Genomic DNA, 21322 nt, shown 5'->3' with positions numbered 1-21322 from the left:
GGCAGGTGTTCGCTGTCGACTGTCCAGTTTGCAGGTACCAGCATAAGAGGTGCAGAAAGTAGGTTTGAGGTAAACAGTGGAAATCAGAGTTGAGATTCCTTTAATGTTGACCTTAAAGGTATTCTTGTTTCAACTGAGGACTGTGTATGGCCCTTCATATGAAGACTGAAAAGGCTTATGCACAATGTCTTGCAAAACAAAAACCAAGTTACATGCCCAAAGGTTAGTGAAAATGATAGTGTGGCCGGTATGCTGCTCTCTCGGTGCAACTGAATGTTGTCTGTGAATTTGCGAACTTCATTTCTGAACAGTCTGAAGCCTCAGTAAGGTGTTTACCTATATTGCTGAAGAATTCACTGAATAATTGACTTGTTTGACTGTAGACCAGTTCTGCTGCTGTGGCATTAAGATCTTCTTTTATGGTAAAGCAGAGACCCAATGGGACAGTTGGCAGAGTTTTTGCGACTGTTGTGATTCATGGGCTCCAGGACATTTTTAATTGGCAGTGCAAATGCTCAAATAAGCCATATGCTGTTGGACGACAAGCTGCACGTTGAATATCCTGCTTGGCCAATAAAACGGCGTAATTTGAATAAAAATGACTCAAATTGGCTGTCTTGGCTAGTGATGATAGAGAGAGGCACTGTGAAACACGTGAACCATCCACAAAAACAGGTTGTCACAATGTTTCCAGCAGTGTCCTCAACCATAGGAGAAACTTAAGCCAAAGGGTGAAGTAGTCGATGGCAGATAAACAGAAGGTGTCCTTCAGATGGGAGTAATAGTCCAGCAGTATCCATACGCGCATCTTCAAATTGTTGCATGGGTGGAACAAGATCAGCAGATGTGTCAACTGTCAAGATGAGAGACATTTACAGAATAGGATGTGCTGGAAGTGTGGTCTGTCATAGCAGGGTTCATGTTAAATCCAGCTTCTGCTTAACTAGTCCACTGTAATTTGTCACTTGGTTTCAGCAAACCTGAAATGCAGTATAGTGAACCTGAATAGGCCGAACAGAGTACAGACAGTGGTCTAATGTATTCTTCTGGAGAAATGGGTGTTTGATAGAAAGCACATACTAAGTCTGTTGTTGAGAAGACGTGTCTGCCGTGGTATTGAATAAGAAATCTTTGATGTGTGGGACAAGGATACTGATTGGGAATTGTTCTGGCATTAAATTGCTGGTAATCACTGCATGAGTGCCATCTGCTGGTCTTCTTTACAAGATTGTGGAGAGGTGAGGCCTAACTGCTGTTTATGGGCAACAGATTCCATGGGCACTCATAAAAGAAATTTCCTGCTTCGCTGCATTCATTCTCTCGGATGGTAACTGATGAAGTTGAGTGTGAACTGGTGGTCCTAGTGTTGCTAGAATACAGTGTACTTTCGAATGCTGTACAGGCGCTAGTGTGGGTAGCTGCTGAATGACCTCTGGGAACTATATGGTTTGACAAACAAACTCATGATGGGAGGCTGAAGTTTAGTGAGTGTTACATGACCATATGTCGTGATTGTGAAACCATTGGCTGCATGGAGGCAACAGTTATCACTGCTGCAGTGAGGTAGTCGAGAAGACAGTTACATCAATATGTCAGTACCTGTGTCGTCTAGAAACTATACTTTCATACAATGTTTGTTGACACATTTGACAGCTGCCATCAGGGAAGAAAGTCAAGAATATAGTGTCATGGCAGACTTTTGGGCACATTTCCCCATCTCACACAGGGAACAGTACAGTCAAATTTTTGAGCCAATTTATGCGTGATACCAGCATACCCTTTCAGTTGAGGACAAACAGTAGTATTTCCTCAGTGAGTGTTAGTGCTGTGATTGGGTGACTGGAATGTTGTGTTTGAAGAGCGGCAGCTTATGTGATAAACTCGATGATTTTCGTTTGTAATGAGGCCAGGGAATTGTCTGGTTATGGAAATATGCTTCAACACTTGTGGACTGATACATCTTGGCTATAAAGTCCACCATTTGTGTTAGGGTGTCAAGGTCACTGTCATGTATGGTTGGGTATCTTCTGTGCATCAGATAGCAAGGGCAATGGCCAAGTGTTTCGGAGAATTTCTTCATTAACAGTATTTCTAGCCAGGGTCTGCAGGTGATGCAACAATTGTGGAGGTGTGCAATCACATAACTCCTCTGTGCGGAGTAACTTTTCCATTCATTTGGCTTCATATTCTTCCTTTATCTTGGTAGCTTGTTGATGCCTTATGACTTGTTATTGAACTAGATCCCAAAGAACTTTACAAAGGTCACAATCTATTGCTAAACAGTGATTTTTGCTTGTTTTGTTTTGTGTAATATGTTTCTTTGTGAGAGTAAGAAAAAAGCCGAGCTTGGACCCTTCATTAGTATGCTTGTGTTAACAGCAAAAATAAATTTTATCCACCCTTCAAAGTCACTGGAAGGCCATTTATATAGGTTAAGAACAAGAGTGGAACCAGTACCAATCATTGTGATACCCCACATGCTCACTACTCTATTTCTGAGACAAATTTCCTGCCTATGACCCAGTCTGTCAGTGATACCCTCTACTTTTATTACGTCAGTAAGAGTCCATCCATGTGGCAGGGATGCCATGAATGTCATAAGACTTAAGTGTACCTAGGAGAATTCATGATATGCACAATCAGAGACTTTGAAATGATACATTTAGTTCTAACAGGACTTCATTTGTGAGGTCTGCAAGTCTACTTTGTTAAGGCAACTGTAGGAAGGTGTGTTTGTTCTGAAAAGTGTGCCACTGCTGGAGTACAGAATATCGTATTGAGCTTTCAAAGTTTGAAGGGAGATATTTCACAGTGGAAATTATGTTACTTATTCCATGTTAATATTGGCTATTCCTTATAGTTTTAATATAAGTTATATGCTGAATAACAATGGAAAAATAAGATGGATTTGTTTACTATGAATGATAATAAACTCTGAAGTAAGCAGTAGTCATTTATTCTGCATTTACAGACACAATTTATTTTTTCCTTGATTGATTCATCAGCATGGCTGAACAACTGTGTTGGCCATTTCAACCATCGCTATTTCTTTTTATACATGGTTTTTACCTGCCTAGGTGTACTGTTTGTCATTATATTTGGCTTTCAGTTAGCTTACTCTGAGATTTGGCTGGAACCGGATGATGGTGAAGAGGAAGAACTTGAAGGACACCCTGTTCGCTTCAACAACTCTGTTTGGATACCTGTGGTATGTCCAGTATCTCAATCACTTAACTGCCTATTTAGTCTATATTAGGTTTAGCTTCTTTAGGAATGTAGCAGCTTCTAATCAGAAATATAGAAAAATGTAAAAAATAACCATTGCTTCCTGAGCTTTTAGACAAAATCCTTCTTGAGAGAGCTGACATTCACACATTGTCTCAGCTCTGTTGCCAGAGTGGGACAATAAACGACTTCAGATGGGTTGCATAGATAAGTTAAGGTGCAGTAAAAAAAAAAAAAAGTACCTGGAGGAGTATGAAGAAGATACTGAGGAGAAGTTGAAAGAATGGGCTCGGACCATGAGTAGGATTGAGGCAGATAGAAGTAGAGGTTAGTTACTAACAATGGTAGACACTACTAAAGTTGCAGTGAAATTTATGAAAAGTAGTTGTTAGTGAGAGAATCCACTAGGCATAAGCTACAAAGCAGCCTTTAAAATAAATGAGACCATACTATCAAATGTTCTGCTTGTGGATGATCTTAGCTCTTTGCTTCAGCTTGGTATTAGTCATTCATTCACACGAACTGTTAATTGGCAGGCTCCCACATAGAATACTGTGCATATATTGCAGAAATATTTGCAGATGACATAACTGCTTTTGACAGCAGTCCTACCACTAGTAGCATAAGAAATGCTAGTGAGGTATGGAACAGAATGTATGGGATAAGTATTTGATCTGAGTCTTACACAACAACATCCATAGATTGGGAGTGGCATAGGGATTGATTAGAATATTACATAAGTTGGATAGGCGGTAGAATATCACTTTGGAATGCATGGAAATGATGTCGGGGAGGATTTTTTTCATTTTAGAGTATTGTGAGGTACAATCTAAGCCCTGGTTGAGTGCAAGTTTCATTTTTTGCAGCCCCAGCTGGTACTGTGTGGTGAAGGTGATCTTACTTTGATACTGGTTGGCATTGTCTTAGTGGAGATATTGTTGCTTGTTAGTTGTAGCAAGATTGAATGCCAGTGAGTTTGAGGTCTACAGCTAAGAAACTGGCTTGCTGTCCCAATGAGCTGGTGAATCATGCTGCCAAGCATTACTTGATTGACTTTATCATTCACTAGTTCACAAATATGCTGTGTGGATTGTCTCCCAGCACATCAGCATTTTGAAATGGCTTGGGGTCTTTTCCTCCAATATACCCTTCAGTCCCAGAACCCCTCCATGATCTACATCTACATCTACATCCATACTCCACAAGCTACCTGACGGTGTGTGGCGGAGGGTACCTTGAGTACCTCTATCGGTTCTCCCTTCTATTCCAGTCTGGTATTGTTTGTGGAAAGGAGGATTGTCGGCATGCCTCTGTGTGGGCTCTAATCTCTCTGATTTTATCCTCATGTTAATCTCTTCTAAATCTACATGCATATTCCATAAAGTGACTGACATTTGCACAGGGAAAGGGGATATATTATAATTCAACATTACCTGTGTGAGTAATATGACTGTCTGCAGCAAGAGCTGTGTAATTCTGTACTGGATGTGACTAAACATTTCTTGTTAACCCTCGGTACGTTCACTTTGCAGGGATGTAGAAACCTTACCACATTTCTGTGTATTTTCACTGCTATTGCCAGACATTCTTTCCATAAATTACATGTTCCGGATACAAAAATGATGAACATGAATGGCAAAAGTTAGATTACTGGCTTAAACTGTTCTGCATCTCACTGCGGCAAGCAACACCACAGATGGTGGAGAGGCATAACAATGAACAGAGCAGAAGGTGCAACTAAGCTCATTCTACATTTGCTTGTTGCTGTGGTAGTTGCCCTGTAAGCAGCTACATGTCACTCGCTTCATTATTCTCATTCTGGTATAAAATTCAAATCTCAACATGCCTGCATTTCTCACCCCATTACACCCTTTTGTCATGCACCAGCTTCACAGTCCAACTGGTTATTTTCAATTCTATCCTAGCTCACCCATAACTTCCTATAATCCTTCCTCACGGTCTGCATTCTCCACTTTCCTCCTGGTTCTATTTCCTTAGCATTACTCTTAGTCAAAAATAGATGACATGTTGCACATTTGCTTATTTTTCCTAATGTGTGTTGTGACAGTCTCAGCAACAAAAGTGTCACAAATGATTACTAGTTGTGGTCAGTTAATGTTCATATTCAGATCTGGTTAAACACTAGTCGATCAAAACTTTGTAATACTTTGTGACAATTTGCAGCTGAGACCATTAATAGAAATATTTTTAATTTCTTGTAGTACTCCCCTATCTTGATGCCTGTATTCATCATAAGAATTCAGCTATTTTCCTGTGTATATGAACACATTCCAAATTTTCTTGTTTTCTTGTCATTATTGTTATTTTATGTATTTATTTATTTTTTTCTTTCATCCGGGGATTGGCTCAAATGATACAGGATTTGTCATCATAATAAAAGAAAATAATAGAAGTATTAGTTTTTCTGCCTGACCTATTGATAAATGAGAACAACATACAATGGTAGCTGCAGCCTGGAGCTATATGTAGCTAGCTGCTGTGTGCAACACCACTAAAAGTGGCACTACATGTAACTAGGGCCTGTTTTGAAAAAAATTGGGAAGAACAAACTGTGATGGTGCCACAGGTGTAGGCCCCCCCTGCGGGTTCGGGGCTTAGAATAGGCCCGCGGTATTCCTGCCTGTCGTAAGAGGCGACTAAAAGGAGTCTCAAATGTTTTGGCCTTAATGTGATGGTCCCCCTTGGGGTTTGACCTCCATTTTTCAAAATTCTACAGAAGTACGAGCCTTTTGGGGAAGGACACCTTACATGGTGTACCACTGGTCCTAAGTGCACTAAGACCTTGGCACTCAGCATTGCACCGGCGTTGTCACCATACCCATTATTCCCCAAATTGGGCCTAAACGCCTGATGGGTTGTCCACGTTACGCCCATAGTGCCTCTCCATCTGCACCAGCGATCATGATGGACTTTCCATGGCACCAGAAATCCAGCACGGTAGCCAGCCCGTTGTGGTGGGGTCGTCATGTACCCTCTAGGTTGTAGCCCCCTGACAACACAGGGATCGTACTGCCGATACCTGAGCTGCACCCTCCCCACGTTGGCCAAGGAGTAGATGCCCGTCTCCTTGGGGCATCAGGACTCCTGGCAATGGTCATCCTGCCAGGTGGCCCTTGCTGCGGCTGGGTGGCGCCCGTGGGGAGAGCCCCTGGTCGGAGTGGGTGGTATCGGGGCGGATGTTTCGCACATGAAACGTCAGCACGTATCAGGTCGCTCTGCGGCCGAGTCTTCCAAAAGAAAAGGTACCGTTTCTAGTTCTGGTTCTCCTGCCCTTTCCCCCTTGGCCACTCCATGGGAGGAGGGACAGGCCCGCCGGCTTGGGGCGAAGTACTTCCCCCGCTATTTGGTCTGTTCTCGAACAGATGGGGGGACGTTCGCCACCTCCAAGCCCATGTTCTTTGTTCAACACATTGAGGACGTCTTCGGGGAAATCGAGGCTCTCAGCAAGATGCGATCTGGGTCCGTTCTTATCAAGACCACCTCTGCCACACAATCGGCGGCACTCCAGGCGTGCGACCGCCTAGGGGACATCCCGGTCTCCATTGTCCCACATCTGGCACTCAATAGGACGCAGGGGGTCATTTTTCATCGTGACCTCCTGCTACAATCTGATGAGGAGCTCAGGGCCAACCTGGAGCGCCGCAGCGTGCATTTCGTCCGGCGAGTCCAGCGCGGCCCCAAAGACCGTCGCATCGACACCGGGGCCTTTATCCTCGCCTTCGAGGGGGACGTTCTCCCGGAGAAGGTAAAGGTGATGTGCTACCGGTGCGACGTGCGACCTTACGTCCCGCCTCCTATGCGCTGTTTTAGATGTTTGCGTTTTGGGCACATGTCGTCCCGGTGTGAGGCTGAGCCCCTTTGCGGCGACTGTGGACGTCCTCTTCGTGAGGAACATACTTGCACCCCACCACCTCGGTGCCCTAATTGTCCTGGCGTCCACTCGCCTAGGTCCCCGGACTGCCCCGCCTATCAGAAGGAGAAAAAGTTACAAGAAATCAAAACTTTGGATCGGCTCTCTTATTCTGAGGCCAGGAAGAAGTATGACCGCCTTCATCCCGTGTCACTGGCCACTTCGTTTGCCTCAGTTGTGTCCACTCCTTCCGCTGTATCCTCACCTTTATCCTGTCCCCCCTCCGCCTCCTCTGCCCGTCAGGGGGCTCTGCCTCCGCCTCCCAAATCCCTCCCTTCCAACTCCTCCTCCCCCGCGGCCCCCACCCCCCCTGCCCCAGGGGCCACCCTTCCTCCTCCTCCTCCTCCCCCCACGCCACCTGAGAAGCGATCCTCTTCTCAGGCGTCCATCGGGGAAACGTTCCGGACCCCAGCTTCCGAGGTCCGGCGTTCCAAAACGGACCCCGCGCGTGAGGACCTTCTTCGGGTCCAGCCCAACATCCCTGTGCCTCCTCGGCCTTCCAAGAAGGCCTCCAAGAAGAAATCTCTCTCCCCCTCTCCACCCCGGCGCGTTTCATCTGACGCTTCATCCGTGAGTCGCTGCTCCCGGCCGTCCTCAGTTTCGCCAGGACGCTCTGCTGCCAGGCGTTCCGCCGGCCTTTTGTCGGCAAATGATGCGGCCCCTCCTACACAATCAGGGACAGCGGCCGCAGCTGGCGACGAGTCGATGGAACCGGATCCGCCTGCCGTCAGTTGTAGCGTTGTTGCCTCGCAACCTGGCCCTCCGCGGCCATCGAGGTGACCAGCTCTTCCCCGTCTCGTTCCCCCAACTTTTTGACTAGCGATGGCGTTGTTTCATTGGAACATAAGAGGTATTCGATCTAATCGGGAGGAATTACAACTGCTCCTCCGCCTGCACTGTCCGCTCGTCCTTGGTCTCCAGGAAACCAAGTTGCGCCCGACTGACCGTATTGCCTTTTCCCACTATACCTCGGAGCGGTATGACCTCGCCCCTGTGGACGGTATCCCAGCTCATGGTGGGGTCATGTTGCTCGTTCGGGACGATGTCTATTACCATCCCATCCCATTGACCACCCCACTCCAAGCAATAGCTATCCTCATTACTCTTTCTGCTTTTACTTTTTCAGTTTGTACCGTCTACACTCCACCGTCATCTGCTGTTAGCCGGGCAGACATGATGCACCTGATCGATCAGCTTCCCCCGCCGTTCTTATTGTTTGGCGACTTCAATGCCCATCATCCCCTTTGGGGCTCTCCTGCATCCTGTCAAAGAGGCTCACTCTTGGCGGATGTCTTCAACCATCTCAATCTTGTCTGCCTCAATACCGGCGCCCCGACTTTCCTCTCGGACTCTACTCATACCTACTCCCACTTGGACCTCTCGATCTGTTCTACCACTCTTGCCCGTCGGTTCGAGTGGTATGTCCTTTCTGACACCTATTCGAGCGACCACTTCCCCTGTGTCGTTCGTCTCCTGCACCACACCCCATCCCCACGTCCTTCGCGCTGGAACATACTGAAAGCTGACTGGGGACTTTACTCCTCCCTGGCGACCTTTCCGGACCACGATTTTCCCAGTTGTGACAGTCAGGTCGAATACCTCACGGCTGTTATTATCAATGCTGCCGAACGTTCCATACCTCGTACTACTTCTTCTTCACGTCGCGTTTCCGTCCCCTGGTGGAACGAGGCTTGTAGGGACGCTATCCGTGCTCGACGACGTGCTTTACGCACCTTTCGCCGCCATCCTACGTTGGCGAATTGTATTGAATACAAACGACTCCGAGCGCAATGCCGTAGAGTCATCAAAGACAGCAAAAAAGCTTGCTGGGCCTCTTTCACGAGCTCCTTTACCAGTTTTACTCCCTCTTCCGTTGTTTGGGGTAGCCTGCGCCGGCTGTCGGGCATTAAGGCCCACTCCTCAGTACCTGGCCTGACCTCAGGTAATGAGGTCCTTGTTGATCCTGTGGCTGTCTCCAACGCCTTTGGCCGCTTTTTCGCGGAGGTTTCAAGCTCCGCCCATTACCATCCTGCCTTCCTTCCCAGGAAAGAGGCAGACGAGGCTCGGCGACCTTCCTTCCACTCGCTGAATCTGGAGACTTACAATGCCCCCTTTACTATGCGGGAACTCGAACGTGCGCTTGCACTGTCCCGGTCCTCTGCTCCGGGGCCAGATGCCATTCACGTTCAGATGCTGGCACACCTTTCTCCGGCGGGCAAAAGCTTCCTTCTTCGTACCTACAATCGCGTCTGGACCGAAGGTCAGGTCCCCATGCGTTGGCGTGACGCCGTTGTTGTTCCTATACCCAAACCCGGGAAGGATAGACACCTTCCTTCTAGTTACCGCCCCATTTCTCTTACAAGCTGTGTCTGTAAGGTGATGGAGCGCATGGTTAATGCTCGGTTAGTTTGGATTCTTGAATCTCGACGACTACTTACTAATGTCCAATGCGGCTTTCGTCGCCGCCGCTCCGCTGTTGACCACCTTGTGACCTTGTCGACATTCATCATGAACAACTTTTTGCGAAGGCGCCAAACGGTAGCCGTGTTCTTCGACTTGGAGAAGGCTTATGATACCTGTTGGAGAGGAGGTATCCTCCGCACTATGCACAAGTGGGGCCTCCGTGGTCGTCTGCCCCTTTTTATTGATTCCTTTTTAACGGATCGAAAGTTTAGGGTACGTGTGGGTTCAGTATTGTCCGACGTCTTCCTCCAGGAGAACGGAGTGCCTCAGGGCTCCGTCTTGAGCGTAGCCCTTTTTGCCATCGCGATCAATCCAATTATGGATTGCATTCCACCTAATGTCTCAGGCTCTCTCTTTGTCGATGACTTCGCGATCTACTGCAGTGCCCAGAGAACATGCCTCCTGGAGCGCTGCCTCCAGCGTTGTCTAGACAGCCTCTACTCATGGAGCGTGGCAAATGGCTTCCGGTTCTCTGAAGAGAAGACGGTTTGTATCAACTTTTGGCGATATAAAGCGTTCCTTCCGCCATCCTTACATCTCGGTCCCGTTGTTCTCCCATTCGTGGACACAACTAAGTTTCTAGGGCTCACGTTGGACCGGAAACTGTGTTGGTCTCCACATGTCTCTTATTTGGCGGCCCGTTGTACACGTTCCCTTAATGTCCTCAGAGTTCTTAGCGGTTCATCTTGGGGAGCGGATCGCACTGTCCTGCTTCGCTTGTATCGGTCCATAGTCCGATCGAAGCTGGATTATGGGAGCTTCGTCTACTCGTCCACTCGGCCATCCCTCTTACGCCGGCTCAACTCCATCCACCATCGGGGGATACGTCTTGCGACCGGAGCCTTCTACACTAGTCCTGTCGAGAGTCTTTACGCTGAAGCTGCCGAGTTACCGTTGACCTACCGGCGCGACATACTGCTGTGTCGGTATGCCTGCCGGCTGTTGTCTATGCCCGACCACCCCTCTTACAAGTCCTTCTTCGCTGATTCTCTCGACCGTCAGTACGGGTTATATGTGTCTGCCCTGCTGCCCCCCGGAGTCCGCTTCCGTCGCCTGCTTCGACAATTGGATTTTGCCCTCCCTACCACCTTCAGAGAGGGTGAGAGCCCGACACCACCTTGGCTCCAGGCTCCGGTTTGTATTTATCTCGACCTCAGCTCACTCCCGAAGGAGGGTACTCCGGCTGCAGTGTATTGCTCACGGTTTGTCGAACTTCGTGCTCGACTTGCTGGTCACACCTTTATTTACACCGATGGCTCCAAAACTGACGATGGTGTCGGCTGTGCCTTTGTCGTCGGGACCGCCACCTTTAAATACCGGCTCCTTGACCAATGTTCCAGCTTTACGGCCGAGCTTTTTGCTCTCCATCAGGCCATTCAGTATGCCCGCCGCCACCGCCATTCATCGTATGTCCTCTGCACTGACTCACTCAGTGCACTTCAGAGCCTTGGGGCTCCCTATCCGGTCCATCCCTTGATTCAACGAATACAGCAGTCCCTCCATTGTTTCGCCGATAATGGCGGTTCTGTCAGCTTTCTGTGGGTCCCCGGACATGTGGGAGTGCCTGGGAATGAGGCTGCGGATGCTGCAGCCAAGGCTGCAGTCCTCCAGCCTCGGCCAGCCTCCCATTGTGTCCCGTCATCTGACGTTTGTGGGGCTGTATGTAAGAGGCTTGTGTCGTTGTGGTGGGATGCTTGGTCATCCCTCCAAGGAAACAAGCTCCAGGCAGTCAAACCGCTCCCAACTGCTTGGTCAACTTCCTCCCGACCATCTCGGCGCGAGGAGGTGCTTCTGACCAGGTTGCGGATTGGGCATTGCCGGTTTAGCCACCGCTACCTGCTCTCTGGTGACCCAGCCCCGCAGTGCCCTTGTGGTCAGGCATTAACGGTGCGCCATGTTTTATTGTCGTGTCCCCGTTTTAGTCAATTTCGTGTTGTCCTGTCCCTGCCATCTACCTTACCGGATGTTTTAGCTGATGACGCTCGAGCAGCTGCTCGTCTTCTGCGTTTTATAACTTTAACTGGCTTGACCAAAGACATCTAACCTTTTTACTTATTTCATCTGCATCTTTGTCAGGTCCTTTTGATGTCCCCCCATCCCCTTGAGTTTTAGCAGGTTCCTTGTGCTCTAACACCAGTGACTGGGCGCTAATGACCTCAGCAGTTGAGCGCCCTTAAACCCTACCAAAAAAAAAAAAAAAAAAAAAAAAAAAAACAGGTGTAGGCATTACTTAAGTCAGGAAAGTCGATTCAGGATGCAGTGTAGGATGAAGGGTGCATACTACCAGTTCCTCCGCAGTCATGAAATCAGAAATACCTGCTCAGCAATTTCAATCTTGATTCTTTGAGAATTTCATACAATAGTTGTTGCAAGTGACTTGGGCTGGAACCCTTCAACCCTCAGCAGTGGAGAGTATTGTTGTGACAATGGCAATAGATGCTCCACACTGCAGTGCATTGCAGCACAGTGATCATGATCATTCTGCAATAACACTGTATCAAATGCTGACATGGCATGGCAGCTGAGTGCTTGACATGCATGCCATTAGTGTCAGATGCTTATGAGTGAAACCACAGCACTGTGCAGCAATGTGGAGGCACTCAGAACCCAGGACCTCTGCAAAAGATGCAGCATCAGTGGAGAGAAGACATGAGTTTCTTGTAGAAGAGCTTGTGTGCTCTGGACAGGCAGTGACTATGGAGTGGGTCAGGAGTGAGGCATGCTAGTATGACACAGGCTCTGAAACAGAGGCACTCAGGTGACACCCAGTTGAAGACAACATAGTGCTAGCTCTGAGCTGTGAATATTTATGATAAATTTGCACAGCTTTGTTATGACTGGGCCCTACCTCTGTTCATGTAGGGACTGAGGAAGCACAGTGTCAGGTTGAGACTGGAGGTAATTCAGCTAGCTACTGTGGTGGACTGAACTCTTGCACCATGCCACTCCAGCAATATTCTGGCCTTGACATAGGAATTCCTCAGGAAACTAACAGGCACATGTGGCCACAGTTTGTGAAGTCTGTTTGGAGGGGTGTTGGCACAACATGCTTTCTCCCTGTAGAAGATTCGGTCTATCAAATCTGAGGCTGCTGCTAAAATTGTGAATTGCTTAAATATTACATAGTACACTTTAAATTTTTTCACTGCTTATTTACACTTCTCACACTTTCAGTCATTCCTATTGGTCCAATCCAGCACCCATCACATGGAGACAGGTACACTCGGGTCTGTATACAGAAGACCCAGAGGTGACCTGCTCAGTCTGGACACGGAGTCCAGGTTGGTGGATGATTCTTTACCAAAGACAAAGACACTACAAGTGAGAACCCAGTTTACAATAGAACCTGAAGCTGAGATTCCTACCACTAGGAGTTGATATCTACTGTGAAACTGCTGAATATGTTGAAATATTTATTCTGTGCTAATGTACCACTTCTGTGCAGCTGTAAGCTCATCCAGGGAGCTGAATAAGGTGGGATCCAAGATAATTTTCAGAAGATGAGGTTTTCAATGCGTATGCTTTGAAAGGTTTGTCAGGTAGATGAAGTAGTGGGTATGCTAGATTCAGAGCCTTAGTGCCTTTTATTGTTGTCGGAAGTCAAAAAAGTCAGTCCTGAGATGTCACTGTCCATACCATTTTAGTAGCAGCGTGTTGCCCACAGCTGTAAATGTTATGTCTCTTCAGGCTGCCCTCGATTATAACAATTCCCGATAACTATAAGTGGATCATATACAGTGTTTATCCATTGATGCCTTGTCCTCGAAAATAAAGTTGTATGGCAAGGATGTCTCATGGGAATTCCTCCATACCTGTGCATCCTAGGAATAGCTTCATCAAACATTTCTTCGTGACAGTTTGGATCAACCTGGATGGCTCTCTTTGCCATTGCTGCAGCTTTTCTTCTGACAACTTAATAATCAAGCTTTGCCTTCTTTCTGTCCTTACCTTAAAATGAACTGGGTTCAAGATCACTGCACACCAGAACCATTCAATTGGTACATTCTCTTCACTGCTACAGTACATGCCAGCTGTGCATTAAGTTAATTCTCCATAAGCTACTGGAATCTACCACCTAAAAATACTTGTAACTACATTCCATTTACACTACACAACAAAATAAGCAAATGGCATCACCTGTCACATATAGTCTATAACAAAACTAAAAAAAAAAAAAAAAAAAACCCTCCAGATTGGTACACTAACAAGACAAAGAAACAGTACTCAAGGAATAAGTATTCACAACTTACATCGAATACTCCACACATCCCCATGCTTCATGTCTTCATGCAATCTCGTGAAGAATATGAATAAAAACAAAACCTTTCAGAAAATAAATGTGAGTAATGAAACCTACTAAAATCCGTATTACTCTATAATTTTTATGACAGCCTAACCCTCCACCTTAGTGTGTATGGTAATATGTATGGAGTTTGTATGGACAATGCTTGTCCTACCTCCTGTGTTGGCTTCTTCTTACCAGCTCCTACCCCTTTTTTTAGAACTGGAGCCAGTACTGGCAGTGAAGAGACCAATGTGGTATGTGATTTATTCATCTCATTACGTACAATTTTCAAATTATTTGATATGATGTACAGGAGACATGTCAAAGTTTACAAAAGAAATTTTTTTCTCTAAAAAAGAGAAATACAAAAGTTTGCATTATATTTCACATTTCTAAGTTACAGCTACACATGTACATAAAATAATACATGTTATAAAATCCCTGTGTTCAGACTGTGAAGCTGTCCTCAATGAGTTCATCGACAGAATAACAACACTTTTTCCACCAGAAGAGTAAAGAGCAATTTTTTCATTGAATCAAGCTCCATCTTAAATATACTACTGCCTTTTATTTTGTTGAAAATTTTTAACCCCATATACTCTGGCATTTGGGCATAAAGTTTTAAACGATTTGTTGGAAGTTTGAAGTTATCTCTGTGGCGAGTGCTGTAGTTGTGGTCAAAATGGAAAGTGTCTAGTGTATGCTGATTTTTATATAGGAACACCACCAACTCATATATGTAAAAAGAGGGACTAGATAATATTTTTAAATTTTTTAACAGTGGTCGACAGGATTCCCATTTTTTTGCAATGCACATGTTTCTAATTACTTTCTTTTGTAATACTATGAGCCTAGTGACATTTGCTGAATTTCCCCAGAAGATTATGCCATAATGAATAACTGACTCAAAGTAGCCCATGTGCCCATGACTATAACACGAGTAGATGGTTGTAGCTTTACATTCACAGGTGATGTCATTTAAAGTATTTAATATGAACCTTGATACTGTGTGAGGAATTTCTGTCTTTCTTTTTGGAGCATATGGACTTCTACTACTCACTATTCAGTTAGCTTTGCATTCTGCTGCCCCATTCGCACCTGCCATTCAAGTGCATTTGTATTGGTCTTTTGTACCTGCTTCCATATCTCCTGCAATGGTCTCGTGAAATATTGTCCTAGATACCTGTTCTACTCCATTTTAGTATCAACTGTCGGTTGACGATCAGTGGTGACATTGTCTGGGCATATACTACTTCATATGAGGACAGAACTTAGAATTATAAGCTGCAACTATGTACCGCAACAGTGTATCCAAATTCTTGTGACGGCTATCTACATAGTGGCTTAACATTTTTACTGTTATCCTATGCACTCACTCCAATTGCTTGTAGATGCCGTATGCTTGCTCTTAACTTCCAAATAGACGACACAGATGTTTCATCAGTTCCGATATAAAATAGGTGCCCTGATGTGGAAATAACATTTCTTGAACACACAACTTCAACAACCAATTATTAGCTATTGCCTGTGCCACTGTGTCACCTTGCTGATTCAGGATAACCACCATTCCAACGTAGCATGAGAAATGGTCTATTACTGTCAGCACAGTGATACCCTACTGGAATTTGTAAAAAAGGATGTAGGATGTTCATACCAATAATTTCAAATGGCTTACTAGCCTTTGGTAATCTTTGCAGTGGAATATGCTGAAGGTTCAGTTCAGCGCACTGTGCACACAGTGTACTGTTCCTCACATTTTGTTCCACATTCTGTTTATGTGTACACCACCAGCACTGTTCAGCTATGTGCCATTCTGTGGTTCTATGACCCCCACTGTATTGTATTGTGTGGAAATTGAGACTTAGAAACAATGGAGAGGCTTTGTCCCCACCGTAGTCCTCAGTGGTACACAACCCCACAGCAGGCTACAGCAGTCCACTCAACCCACCGCCACTCCATAGCTCCACACCGAACCCAAGGTTAGTGTGTGGTTCGGCCCCCGGTGGACACCCCCCACCCCCTGCCCTCCTCCCCCGGGGAACGTCTCACTCCAGATGAGCGTAACCCCATTGTTTGCATGGTAAAGTAATTATGGTGCACGCGTATGTGTACGTGTACATGGAGAAAGTGTTTGCACAGCAATCACAGATGTAGTGTAACTGAGGCAGAATAATGGAACCAGCCCACATTCGCTGAGGCAGATGGAAAACCCCTTAAAAAGGATCCACAGACTGGCTGGCATACCAGACCTCGACACTAATCCGCTGGGCAGATTCATGCCGAAGACCGGCATGCCTTCCCGCCCGGAAAGCAGTGCATTAGACCACACAGCTAACTGGGTGGGCATGACCCCCATACTCTGATAACATGTGATCATGTGCTTGTTTAAATACTTCCTCCTGCCTCATGGCTAGAACTACAATATGTGGTCCAAGTTTTGTTATCTTGCACAATATACCATAATTCATGGAGTGACCTACTCTCTGTAATACACCAAACTTCTTACTGAAGCCATCTGCAGTCCCGTGATTCTCGCAAAGGTTTATAACTTACTTCAAAATTGAATTTGCTTATCTTTAGTGCTCAGCATATTAGTTAGTCTGCTAGATAGATACTTTATCCCAATAACCATTTAATGCCACATGGTTCATTATAACTTTAAATTTCTTATCATACAAATAACATTGGAAATGTCTCATCATAAAGGAGGCCCAGTATTTCCTTCTCCGTGGTACAATAATCTCTCTCTTCTTCGTTCACGGGCATAGATAGTCAATGTTCAACCCATCTACTTCTTGACTTAATGTGTAGCCAAGGGTATGGCTGCTAGCATCAAAAGACAATTTTAACTTTTTCATAATTGGGAAGAACCAGCAGCAGACTAGTTGTCAGTAGTTCTCTGTGTCTCAAATGGTTGTTCATACTCGGACACCCGCTGGAATTCTACACACTTTTTCAACTAATGAGTAAAAGACGATGCTAATTATCAAATTTTGAGATGAATTTCCTATAGCAGTTTGCTAGTCCTAAAAAGACCGTAACACTTTCTCCTTCTGAGGTGTTGGAAAATCTTGTATGACCTTCATTAACCTAGGATCCATTCATACTCCTTGATGACCGATCACATATCCTAAGTATAGTTACATAAACTGACATTTCTCTGTATTTAGTGTCTGTTGTGTTGTGCATAATCCCTTAACAGTTCCCTTAACCACAGCCAATGCTCCTCCACATTCTCCCCCAAAAACAGTTTTGTCGTGCAAATAACCATATAGTGCCTTGGTTTCAACCCCCATGAAATTATGTTCAACAGGTGTTGACACGTGACTCGCATATTTTTGAACTGGCAGTCCCCTGATTGCAGTTCCTTGAGATACTGGGGCCTGGGCATATTCTTTGTGCCGTGGGTGTCTTGCTTGCTGATTATAAATCCCAGGCATTCAATGGACCGATGAATAAATTGCACTTCTGGAGATTAAATTTGAGACTTGTATCTGTTAATCAAGAAAACAAAAGTTGCGAGTTCCAAAGATGCTCACTGGTGGACAGCCCTGTAATTATGTCATTCAAATAATTGCAGCACAAAGAAATGTCCTGTACCAGTTGTTACAAATAATGCTGGAATACTGCTGGGGCACTGGAAATGCCAAATGGTAGCTGGTTGTACAGGTAGAGGCCAAAGGGGGTGTTAAGTACAAACAGTTCCTGAAGATTCTGGCTGTAATGGTAAGTGCAAGTGCACTTGTGGCAAGTCAACATTAGTGTAACAGTCACCTTTTTCAAACTGGAAAACAGATCTTCTGAGTGTGAAATTGGAAAAATATCTACAATGACTGCAGCTACATAGCTTTAAAGTCACCACATAATTGGAGAGCCATCTGCCTTATTTATTGTTATGAAGGAAGAAGCTCCTTTGGTCAAGTAGACTGGGGTAATTGCATCAATGTCCTCCAACCTATCCAATTCTGCTTTGACTACATCCCACAGGAAGTGCAGAATCACACACATCTGCAAGAAGTGAGGCATGGACCCTGGTTTTAAATGAATTTTTACTCCTGCAGCTGTAGCCCACCCTAAGCCAGGAGTGAACAGATCCAAATATGAGGCAATTAATGCTTCAGTGCCCTGAAATGTAATCTCTGTGGACACCAAATGCACATTTTCCTAAATTGAGAAACCGAACTGTTTGAATGCATCTAACCCAAACAGTTTTTCTGCATTACCAGAAGTAATGACTAAGAATGAGAGTTTCCATGAAACATTCTTATAAGAGACTTCTGTAGCAAAAGCACCTTTCACCTATATGTCATGGCCATTATATGCAGTCACTCTCCTATGAAATAGTTGGAGCGAAGGGGACCATAACACAACAGAGGTAGTACTAGTTGTCACAAAAGATGGTGCATTGGTATCCACCTTAAAGGGCCTCTAATCCATTCACTCGTCCCATTAATAACAATTTGGCAGGCTTACCTGTTCCCAGATGAGTTAATGTTTCAGTAGAGTGCACTACTTCATTTGGTGAACTTCGATGAGATCCATCAGAGGAGGAAATGGTAGAGCAAGACTTCGTCGCATTGTGCCTATACTGCCTTGTGGTGGGCAACTGACGCACACTTTTAATGTGATCTTTAATGTCGTGAAAGACACAGGTAGCTAACTGTGGGGGCAGTGGGATTGAGGATTCCAGTGAAAACATCGAGAACAAGAAAGTAAGTAGCATTGATTGAAGTTCTGTTTAGATAGAGAACTTTGAAAATTCTTGAAAATTGAACTAAAAGAGAGAGTACGTCCAGAAACACTAGAAGTATTGCTGGTGTGGGCATGTACTTCCAGCCTGTTGTGTTGAGGGGAAGGACATCAGTGCAACATAACGTGGTTACCGGAGTGGCCTAAGTGCGCCCTGGATTTCCCGTTGTGCTTGTGGGAAGTGTGACACTGCTGACAGAGCCTCTCACCAGCTGTTGGTTTCCTGCATGAGTTTGGAAATCTGAGCTGTTTGAAGTGCTTCATCTATGAAAGCATCAGAATGCCGGTGGAGGGCTTGACTGCGGTGCCACCAGTAGTGAGGCTTGTAAGTAAGGGTTTACCTCAGACAGCTGTGACAGCTCAATGTCACTGTCACTGCCGGTTACAGTAGTCCACAGATGCTAACACATCATCCTGTGCTTGCCCAAAAAAGGAGAAATTAGCTTAGTGGCACTAGCATCTAGGATGAATACTGATGAACTGGACAAGGGCCTGTCATCGTTCAGTACATCCAGCTACCTATGCAAGTTTATGTAATGTAGTGATGTGGTGGGCGGACGCAAGTCTGTTGTGGCAGAGTGTGTGTGTACAATGGACAACCTGTGGCTTGGCAGTGGGTGAGGAGTGAGGTGCACTGGTGTGCAGACTTCAAACTGGAGACTCCTGCCCTGGAGATACAGAGTTCAGTTGGTGTCATCCTGAAGATGGACCCAGTTGGATTGTAGTAGTTAAAGTTCCAGCAGCATTAGGTCTAGGAGCGGTCCATAGATCATCAGCTAGTAGAAGTAGCAGCTGGATGTAGTTGACACAGTGACCCACATCATGCCTTTGCTGGCATGGAGTATGTAGCAATCTAAGACAACATATTGCTAGATCTGAGGTGCAGTTTTTGCTGTAAATTTCCCAACTTTGTTATGACAAGGCCCTGCCTCTGGTTACACAGGGACTGAGGCAGTGCAGCAACAGGCCAAGGTGTTAGCTAATTCAGCTCACTGACAGATGTCTTGTGCTATGCCACCTCAGCAGTATTTTGGCCCCAGCACCAGAATTTTACCTGTCCTGCCTGGCCATGGGCTGTGAAGTCTGCTGAAAGGGGTGTTGGTGTAACTATATTTTCGTTCTGAGGAGAGATGAGAGGACATCTCATTTCAGGACTAGACGTCAGAGAATCACAGCCCTAGTGGAGCAATGTATTGAGTAGTACTGAGTAATGAAGTGGGATTCTTCTGGTTACCTTGAAAGCAGAAGACATGTTGATCAAATAGAGGAGGAGATAGTATGACATATTAGTCGGTGTTTGTGGGTATGAAGTTATTATGAAGAGGAAATAGGGTAAACTATACGTATTTACTTGATCAGAACATAACACAGTAAGATTACCAGAGAACCCTTTAATTTAAAAAAAAATATTGCTGCTTTAGAATAGTAAGATTAACAGAGAACCCATTGAAACTTCCTGGCAGATTAAAACTGTGTGCCCGACGGAGACTCGAACTCGGGACCTTTGCCTTTCGCGGGCAAGTGCTCTACCAACTGAGCTACCGAAGCACGACTCACGCCCGGTACTCACAGCTTTACTTCTGCCAGTATCTCGTCTCCTACTTTCCAAACTTTACAGAAGCTCTCCTGCGAAACTTGCAGAACTAGCACTCCTGAAAGAAAGGATATAGCGGACACATGGCTTAGCCACAGCCTGGGGGATGTCTCCGCTATATCCTTTCTTTCAGGAGTGCTAGTTCTGCAAGTTTCGCAGGAGAGCTTCTGTAAAGTTTGGAAGGTAGGAGACGAGATACTGGCAGAAGTAAAGCTGTGAGTACCGGGCGTGAGTCGTGCTTCGGTAGCTCAGTTGGTAGAGCACTTGCCCGCGAAAGGCAAAGGTCCCGAGTTCGAGTCTCGGTCGGGCACACAGTTTTAATCTGCCAGGAAATTTCATATCAGCGCACACTCCGCTGCAGAGTGAAAATCTCATTCTGGAGAGAACCCATTAATTAAAAAAAAAAATGTTGCTGCTGTGGAATTGACACTCTATAATTACAGTTTATCTTCCATTCTTAACGTAATGTGTACAGGACTACACCGATATTTCTTGTAAAGCATCAACTACCTCTGTGTCGTAGGAACACAGGCCCATTTACAATTAGGGTAGCTGCTTGTTATGCAGCTAATAGGAATCTTCAATTGTTGGATCTGCATAATTGGATAAATTATAGACTGATTGTCTAAAGGATTTTCTTAGTGAGTCTCTGCATTTTGTCTATGTTAGATTGGCTTTTGTTGAGACTTCCTATACATAATACAAAGCCTCACTCTGAACCCGGACAAGGAACCAAAGTTGACTTGGAAATTGTGTGTGTGTGTGTGTGTGTGTGTGTGTGTGTGTGTGTGTGTGTGTGTGTCTATATATAATGAGGGACACATTCCGCGTGGGAAAAATATATCTAAAAACAAAGATGATGTAACTTACCAAACGAAAGCGTTGGTACATTGATAGAGACAATGACAAACACACAAAATTCAAGCTTCGCAACCCATGGTTGCTTCATCAGGAAAGAGTGAAGGAGAGGGAAAGATGAAAGGATGTGGGTTTTTAGGGAGAGGGCATGGAGTCATTCCAATCTCGGGAGCGGAAAGACTTACCTTAGGGAGAAAAGAGGACAGGTATACACTTG

General features: G+C 45.4%; 1 protein-coding gene across 1 annotated transcript in view; it reads left to right on the top strand.

Moving 5' to 3' along the window:
• The window catches only part of LOC124613872 (palmitoyltransferase ZDHHC16B), a 95284-nt gene that overhangs the window by 45104 nt on the left and 28858 nt on the right, over positions 1-21322 (top strand). Inside the window, exon 6 of the mRNA XM_047142600.1 lies at positions 3006-3208. Coding sequence (XP_046998556.1) covers positions 3006-3208 — 203 coding nt within the window. The remainder of the gene's footprint in view (positions 1-3005; positions 3209-21322) is intronic.

This window comes from Schistocerca americana, chromosome 4, assembly GCF_021461395.2.
Source record: "Schistocerca americana isolate TAMUIC-IGC-003095 chromosome 4, iqSchAmer2.1, whole genome shotgun sequence".
Taxonomy (NCBI): domain Eukaryota; kingdom Metazoa; phylum Arthropoda; class Insecta; order Orthoptera; family Acrididae; genus Schistocerca; species Schistocerca americana.
The sequence above is the reverse complement of the archived record's forward strand: the minus strand, read 5'-3'. Positions and strand labels throughout refer to the sequence as shown.